The sequence below is a fragment of the Prosopis cineraria genome, unplaced genomic scaffold (assembly GCF_029017545.1).
Source record: "Prosopis cineraria cultivar Desert tree isolate PC_DT_omini unplaced genomic scaffold, ASM2901754v1 PC8, whole genome shotgun sequence".
NCBI classification, from domain to species: Eukaryota; Viridiplantae; Streptophyta; class Magnoliopsida; order Fabales; family Fabaceae; genus Prosopis; species Prosopis cineraria.
In genome coordinates this window covers 21,672,242-21,681,219 of record NW_026555339.1, presented here as the reverse complement: position 1 = coordinate 21,681,219, position 8,978 = coordinate 21,672,242, and the positions used below count along the sequence as shown (strand labels likewise).

The following is an 8,978-nucleotide window of genomic DNA, read 5'->3' as shown; positions in this document are numbered from 1 at the left end:
TTATTTTTTGACTTTAAAGTGCTTCAAAATCTTAGTTTTTCACTTTACATTTTCATTTGAATCACTCACCACAATAATTTGCTTCCTTAACTTAAATAAAATTGGGAATTTAATGCCCCTTTGTAAATTTATTTAATTCTCTATGAGATTGATCTTGATTTGCCATTAACTATATTTGCGACCCGTACACTTGCAGTATCCATCTAGTTTTCATGTGCATCAATAATCTATAATAACACCATCAATTTACAATTAATTAGTGTGAGCTAACAAACCTTTTTCTTTTTCCTGATAAGAGCTTAGTTGGGAAGCCAGATGACATCCATTTTTATCCTCCTCTTTTTAATTTTAACCAAAACATGTAATCATGTTTTGCTGTTGACAATTAGTGCAGGCTAAGAGATTTTTTTAATTGACCAATGTCAAATTAGTAAGTCACAACACAATTGACATATATAAGTTATGACAACTTTGTTAATGAATCTTTGCTTAGGGTCGATGGGCTATTTTTTAATTAATAAATACATAGTTGACAAAATATATATATGATACCAAAAACACGATGCCATGAATAAAAAATGTGTACCTATGATTCAACATTAATATATTCTAGGGTGCTAGTGACTCTTTCCATAGATACTTTAGGAGCTAAATGCTCTTTAACATAAAGTCAATATCTATAGTTAAAACTCAATATTAATATTTATTATTTAAAGGGTGACATTGCTTCAAGATAATAAATAGATTATGATACCTAATGCTCTATGTGAAATAGCATTACAACAACAACAAGAATTCCTAATATTTTATTAGGTGGAGTCGACTATATAGATTGCACCAGTGATAATGTTAGGACCCTAGGCTATAGGGTGCAACATTTTTAAAATTAAAAATTAAAAAAAAATAATTAAAATTTTTTTGAATCCAAAATCTTTATAGTTAGGTCAAAGGGTGCAAAATTTTAGAAGACATCAATATTTCTTGTAATTTTCTCTAAGGGGCTCATTGTAGTGCTGCTCATGGATTGCACAACATCATTGTGCTTTATTATCAATGAAGCTTTTGTAAATATTATTAATTAAAAGGTCTCTTTTAACAACCAAGCATCTTGTGAAATAATTCAAGGGTAAAAATTCTCTCTTTTAAAAATATATAAAGTAAATCTCCATTATATGGTTAAATGAAGATGACAACTTAATGCTATATAAAGACACCATTACGTGTATGATACAGGATCTCTTATTCAAACGCAAGAGGGTAAAAACTAGCTACCATCCACCTTTTGTAAGGGAATGACTTATGTAATCTCAAGAAGAAAACAAAAGGAGAAACAACAAAAATGGATCAAAGCGTTTATGACACCGTTCAATTCTTAAGCTGCTGCACAAGCTGGTGCCGTTCCTGTGATTGTTGGTTTAACATTGGAACATTTTGCAGTTACTGCAGCTCCGTTAAATGTGAGATTAATGTTATTAAGTTGAACGTTGTCACATGGTACACCACTACTACAGATGAGAACTACTCCATCTTGAGATTGAGATGTGCCGCTGATGTTCGTGAAAGTCACATTGCTTATCTTTATCTTTGATGGAGTCTAATCAATTGAAAGCACACACCACAGTAGAGCAAAAAATGTCTTAGATGTTATTGATGATATAAAGAATAAAGAGAAGTGAAATGAATTAAGGAGGTACGGATAACATACCGATTTGTCGCATTGATTTGATGGGCAATATTCCTGGTCTATCATAACTGGGTTTTGGACATTGTTCATGATAATATCTTCAAAATGCATATCAGTGATAGTAATAGCTCCTGGAGTGCCAGGCCATGTCTTGATCCTTACACCATTCATCGTGTTAGATATTGTGCAATTTTTGACATTGACATTTGAAACAGGTTGTTCATTATTATATCTTCCAAGGCTTCCAACACTAATGCCGTGACCAGGTCCACAAGTCACATTTAACACGGTTACGTTTTGGTTACCATCGCCTAATGAGACACAATCGTCTCCAGTAGCGATATTGGTGTTTGCAACACTCACTCCATTTGATCTTCCAATGTGGATTCCATCAGTGTTTGGGCTATCTCCAGGTGCACTGATGTTAAACCCGTCAAAGTTGATATTGTTGCATGAAAGAACATTGACATGGAAGTTTTTGCTATCTTTTGAAGTTACGCCTCTGATATAAGAATTGTTGATGAAGTTGAATCCAAAGTTCTGTTCAAGTTAATGGAAACTCTCTTGTTAGTGTAATTGGTGAAATGCACCTATCTAGTGATAAAACAATCCACCATGTCGATCTTGAATCACACTTCTCTTCCAATCATTAGATCCACGCAATATAGTAATTTCAAATAGTAAAGAATAACAAACTTGCTCATTGAAGAATATTTGATTCAATGCGACTCTCACTTGCAAATGCAAATGAAAGACCAATGCACATTCCCTTCACAAGTATTCTAGTATTAATGTCTTTTTCAAATAACTTTTAACGTAGTAAGAATCAATAAAATCTAATTCCACAGACCAAAATATTTCATAAGATAAAGTATTAAGTGGAATTTAAGTAAAAAGCAACTTTTATGCCCAAAATAACCCTAATGTAGTGCAAATCCAACACTTAGGCAATTTAGTATAAGAGGCTCTTTTTAATACCAAAGACTGCATAAACTAAGTTTATTATACAATGAAATGCATGTAAATATGAGGCTTATCACGATGTTATTTACCATGGTAGGCCAGTTGCACTTCGGGTTTAGTGCACAATCATTTGATTTCCATGCAGCTGCGCCTTGGCCATCAAAAGTTCCTGTGCCAGATAATGTGAAGGCATTCACATATCCTATTTTAATCCATTGGCTTGCCCCATTTAGTGCAGATGGATCTGCTGGTGCTTGAATTACACCATCAACTTGTATCTCAATAGAAGGAGCCTGGCATGGTCCTTTGATATCAAGGGCATTCAAATTGTAAGTTCCTGAACCAACCAATACTCTACTAGCCTCAGTGGCTGCACATGCATCAGTCCATGCTTTTGTGAGAGCCTTCAATAACAAATATACAAAAACGTTAGTAAAAGAACAAAAACATTAGGTAGGGCTGGATGGATGAAAATTGGATTTGGATGTTAGATTTAAAATCTTGTATTTCAAATATCAAATTTCAAATCCATGAAAATCCTTTGATTGGATAGTTTAAAAGTTTTCAAATGAAGAGAAATAAGTTAAAATTTGAAATGAAAATGGAAAATCGGGACTGGTGAATGTACCCTTGTTTTTCAATTGATAAGAGATGATAATGAAAAATGAAAAAAGATAGTAAAATTATAGAGGTATCAACAGTGAAAAGGAAAAAAGAACCAGAGATTTGAAGTCATTAAAATTTTAAATGACTAGGGTATAAAAGAAATTTAAAATTACAAAGGAATTATAATAATTATTACAAGGAATGAATTTCCAAATCCATGAATTTTTTGTGTACCTAAATGGGAGATTTGGTTCAAATCCAAATCTAAATTCAAACTTTCATTAATCGACACACCATTAATATTTTCCTAGATCATAAAAGGTAGAACCGTGTCGTGTGTGTGTAAAATTATTTGAGCATAACATAGCATTACATCAGTTATATCCCCGTTAGGGTTTCCACCGTAGCTAGCGATATCGAAGTCTTTTGCTTGAGCTATAATGGCGAAACCCAGAAATAAGGACAAGGAACATATGGTAATGCTCAATTTCATATTCATTGTGATCGTTTCCCTTGTGTTATAACTTCTCCTATTTCCTTTTTGTAAACGAAGTTTCGTGTTTATATATACATGATGGAAACCAATTTGGTAGATTACTATTTATAATCACAAAATTTAATGCCACAAATAGTCACAAAGGTTTAATTGATTAATGACCACTAACTTGGAAAGAAGATGACCATAAAGCCTAAGAATGAGAACGCCTATAGTGGCGGAGAGATAGCGAAGTTTTCAAAGAACTTCTTGCGAATTGAATTTGACCTTTATTTTTAAATATCTTAAAGAAAAGCATATTCTCTTTCTGAATGATTATAAAACCTTTGGGGAATAGAGTAAGAAAAAAGAAATAAGTAAATTAATTTATGTAAGAAAAGTTCAACATGTTAAAATTATATTTCTTGAACGTTTATTTTAACATTTTGTTAAGAATCTTATACTTGAAAAGTTCTAATTGTTTATTATAGTGACTGCATTTATTAAGATATATTTAATGAATGTGTGTTTGTTATTAGTAATAATTTCGAATTGATTGAGTAAAAGATGAAAATCTATCGTGTGGACATGTTCATTATTTTTTATGAAAGTAAAATATACTGACATCACATGCATTTAATCTAAATTACGCAAATCTATTTTTTATTTTAAAAACCTATATGGACTTTTCTTGAAATCAAAACATATGTTACACAAATCAGTCTTCTAATTTTAAGATCTTACTTTAGTCCATCCATTTGTTGACCATTAAATCACAGTGTAGAATGTATGTCTTGACCACAATACCACTTCCTATGATAAATATTACTTAACAATCATTTAAATACTGATCTTTGTAAAAAAAAATTTATATTTTTAAATTGATTAATTTTTATCATATTATAAAGTTGATTAGTATTATAATTATAATTTTTTAGTGTTATGATAATTTTAAACATTTAAACATATTTATTAAGTCATCTTTTAAATATACATACGTTGGTTAAGAACGTATTTATAGAATATATATATATATATATATATATCAATTATTTTAGATTATTGTGAAATGATATAATTTTGAGCATATGACATAAATATGTCAATTTTATAATTTAAAAAATTTAAATATTTTTTTGAAAAAATTCCCAAATTTTTGATCAAGTTGTTATTTTTTAAGTAAAAGTTAATTTTTTAAAATTTGTTAATAATATTAAATAGATAACTAACAAATATCAAACAAGCTGTCAAAAGATAAATTAAAGATTTAGCATGATGAGAGGTAAATTAGTAAATAAGAATTATGATAATATTTTTTTCGATAGAATTTATTTTATAATCTCTTTAGAATATTATTTAATGATGATAATAATTTCAACTAAAATATACTTTTCAAAATAGAGGAGAGATCTATGTAATTGAACAAAAAACAAAAAGATGGTTAGAGTATTTTAATATTTGTATAATTATTCAATTGTCTATCAAATATTTTTCTTCTAAAGTTAGGGAAGAAGTGGATATGATTATTGAAAATGATGGGAATGTTATGCTTATGCATAGAATACAATTTTGGTGGCTAAGAAAGGCGTCAGGGATTATTTGAAATTGAAAATCAGGTGTTATTTGAAATTAAAAAACACCAAATAAGATAAAAGAAAAATTTTATCACTGTTAACGAGAAATGGGTCAGGCACCTCACGTGCGCTAGGTGTGTTATGACATCCCAAAATTTAATCTAAGGGTTAAGTTATTTAATTGAGTAGCTTAATTAGTTAATTAAAATAACTAGAGGTTAAGTAGGGTATATGGATGGCCTTTTGGGTCAATTGGGCCATATATAAGGCTTAGAAGACTAGAGGAGCCATTGGGCCACTTTGGGTCCAAATTAATAGAGTCACAAAATGCATCATCTATTGCAGTAGACAGTGTCATTGGCCACAACAAATGCTTCAAAAATTTAAATTCATAGATATGCATTTTGAGTAGAAAGAAAGAGAGAATTGGAGAAAGTTCAAGGAGAGGACTTGAGCTCTAGAAGGGTTTGTGTTTTGGGGTCTTTGGAGGTTATTTTGGGCTTGCTACGCCTTAGGCAAGTCTCATTTCCTCATCCATTATTCTTCTTATGCGTTTACTTCTGAGTTTTTGGAGTATGGGGCTACTGTCCAAATTCTTAGATGAATCCTACCCATTTTAATGACTTCATTGGAGTCTAACAAGGGTTGTTTAAGTTCCTCATCATGAGTGTTGGTTGTTGGCAACATTTAATGCCATTAATGAGGGATTTAAGATTAACCCCAATGCTATGTAATTAAGTTTAAACTAATATGGTTGGTTATTAGTGCTCATTAAGCTTAATGAAGGTTGCATAAGCTTATGGAATAAGTGCGTTTTGGGGTTAGTTTTGTTTAATCACATTAAATGAGGGTAACAGGCCTTAATCATGATTAAGGATAGTCAATAATGATTAGTCATTAATGCTGATTATTGGTCATTGATTGTAGAGTGATTGTTTTCAAAGCTTGTGTTGGTAGGAAGCTCTATTGGGAATCTAATTTATACTCTTGGGGTGGTAGCTTAAAGTAGAGGTAACTAGAAATTAATTTTAGTATCAAGTTGTGTTTGCAAATTGTGATTTTATATTGATGTTGATGGCATGGAATTTGTGATAGAAGCATGAGTATGATTATTTTGCCTTGATAGATTGATATTCTGAGTTGTGAAACTTGCTCCTTTTGTGTTGAAGTGATTTATTGTTGTGAGTAAGAGGCATATAAAATATGAATATGAGTTGAAGAGTTTGAATTGAATATGTATTGAATATGTGATGATTAATGCATGCAAGTTCATGAATTATTGAATTATTTAGATATGGATATGAGTATGCTTATGCATATGTACATTGAACCTGCAAGTTCATGGATGGGTGGGAGTTCACTTTAGAGTTAGTAAGAGGGTATTATTGAAAATCCACATGGAGTTGCTTCCATAGAGTTTGTGCATAGAGGTTGGCATAACTATTAAATACATATACTTGGTATTGTCATTTAATTAATTAACAAGTATGGCATAGGTTGGAAATGTAATGACCTCTATTATTAACTCGGCTTAACTCAACTAAACTATGGACCCATATTATTAAGGATCAGCCTGCTATATATATTAAATAAAAGCCCTTAAAATTAATTTAGAAGTCATAAAGCATCATAACTGAGGGGCTGTTGTTGTGAGTTTGTGTTGGTGTTGTTGCACTAGTCTTATTTCCTTTGTTGTGCATGGTGATAGTGCTGTTTTTCCTATCCCCTATTCAGCCATAAACTCTAACATCTCCTCTGTCTTTTTTTTACTCAGTCATTGGTACGGATAAGGTGAGAGATCTCCATTGTTTCATTTTTCTCTTAGTCTGCATATATGTGATTGGTTTATTGAAGTTGTAAAATTTATGCCCTCTGTGTTGCTGCCGCTGTGCTGTTGTAGGAGGGTGAAGACTCAAATTTAAGATAGAAACCTATTTTAAAGCTTGAGTGTGTGTGTGTGTGTGTGTGTGATTTTGGAGCTAAATAGATCTTATTTAGATTGAATCATGTTAAAGAAATTATTAAGGAAAGATTGGAAGAGAGTATCTTAGATATATAACTTAAATATTGGCACCTATGAGATGCTTGTTGAAATGCTTGTAAGAAGAAAATAGAATGGCATAGCTAAAGCTTTATGGAGGAAGTTACAAGGATGAATAATAATGCATGGACTAACTTTAAATCATCAATTTGGTTTTGAATTTTAGATAGTGATGGTTAATTTGGAACTGTTTTAAAGATTAAAAATATATTAAAACTTCATTTATTATATCTTTATAAGATGTGTGGAAGAAGAGAATTTTGGCAGAAATTGAAGACAGCATATTATGGAAAATTGGAGCTTTGACATGTAACGGAATAGCATCCCTTTTAATTTATTTTTAATAAACTTTTACTAAAATATTTTACTTTTACATGAGTTTTGAAAAATTATGGAACATTGATGATGGGTAAATAGATGATGATATGTGCATTTATTTCCTCAAGAAATATAATTCCAACATTTATGAAATTATTTTGTTTATTAAACTCTAGAAATTCTTGGTTATTTAATCAATGCAAGCTTGTACATTATTTATAAAATATTAATTTTGACAAGTATTACATTGGAATGTGAAATGATCCATGCAAGTTGGGTATTGAAAATGTAAATTTTATTTTAGAAGTGATTATTTTTCTTGTATGTTTGAAACATGATTTTTAGAGGACTTTAACAGAATACTGCTACTAACAGCAGTTTCGTTAGCCCATAGCACATTGTGGCTAAAAACTAGGTAGTTTGCCTTGTGAGCTTTGTTCTCACATTTGTTATTCATGAGCTTTATACCTGCATTTGATTTTGTGGCATTGAGTCGTGTTTGGTTAATATTTTTCTCATAGACTGTGTGTCCATGTTTGTTTCGTGGCTTCGGCTGCATTTGGTTACTTGCCCTTGTGGACTGTGTGTCCATGTTTGTCATTGTGGCGTAAGCCGTATTTGGTTATTTATCCTTGTGGACTGTGTGTCCACATTTGTTATTGGTTCTATTGAGTTCTCACAAATTCCAAATTTTGATTAATATGTGTTTTTAAAATTTCAATGGTTTCAGTTAGTAAGTATATTATTTTGATTTATGCATGAGTAAATTATTTTCTTTAAGCATGATAGAATAAGGTGCTTCAAATTCACTCTCATTTTTAGTTGTGATTATGATTTATAGACTTATGAAGTTATTATGATGATTTATCATCTTTTTAGTTAGTTTGCATTATTATTTAAGTTAATTAATTTCATTCTTTTAAATTCTATTTTGGGAATGCTATTCACTGACAAATTTATTTTAGTCTCAGATTTATTAGCTAACGCTAAGTCTACCATCGATGTCTAAAGGGCAATACAGTTATACTGGGTCAAAATTTTGCTTCGTACTGCTACCTTTTTATGTAAATATCATAGGACTCATGTATTTTAAATTTAGAAGAAAGATCAGCTGTTCCACATGGATTGTTGTTATGATTTATTTTGATCTATATATTATTTATTGGCTGCAAGGAGCTAAGCTCCTGAGTGATACTGTATTATGTGAAAATTTTGTTGTAGAATTTTTAGCAGATCTTATTTACAGGGGACGGTTTGCCAAAATTTCTATAAAAATGTTGAAGGCATGTTATGACAATTAATATTAAAAGTGTTAGA

At 30.7% G+C, this 8,978-nt stretch overlaps 1 protein-coding gene across 1 annotated transcript; it reads right to left on the bottom strand.

The window, feature by feature from the left end:
• Window positions 1-1,149: 1,149 nt before the first annotated feature.
• Window positions 1,150-3,792, bottom strand: LOC129317153 (polygalacturonase-like). Its single transcript, XM_054961517.1, has 4 exons — window positions 3,627-3,792; window positions 2,737-3,051; window positions 1,706-2,224; window positions 1,150-1,594 (listed from the first exon to the last, which is right to left on the bottom strand). Exons 1-4 carry the CDS (start codon window positions 3,750-3,752, stop codon window positions 1,373-1,375), a joined length of 1,182 nt encoding a protein of 393 aa, XP_054817492.1. The 5' UTR covers window positions 3,753-3,792; the 3' UTR covers window positions 1,150-1,372.
• Between the last annotated feature and the right edge of the window lie 5,186 nt (window positions 3,793-8,978).

Coding starts and splice junctions, on each gene's coding strand:
- LOC129317153 (XM_054961517.1), bottom strand. CDS start 3,752: ATGAATATGAAATTGAGCATTACCATATGTTCCTTGTCCTTATTTCTG. Junction 2,225..2,736: donor AGTGCAACTGGCCTACCATG/GTAAATAACATC, acceptor TAACTTGAACAG/AACTTTGGATTCAACTTCAT. Junction 1,595..1,705: donor CAAATCAATGCGACAAATCG/GTATGTTATCCG, acceptor TCAATTGATTAG/ACTCCATCAAAGATAAAGAT.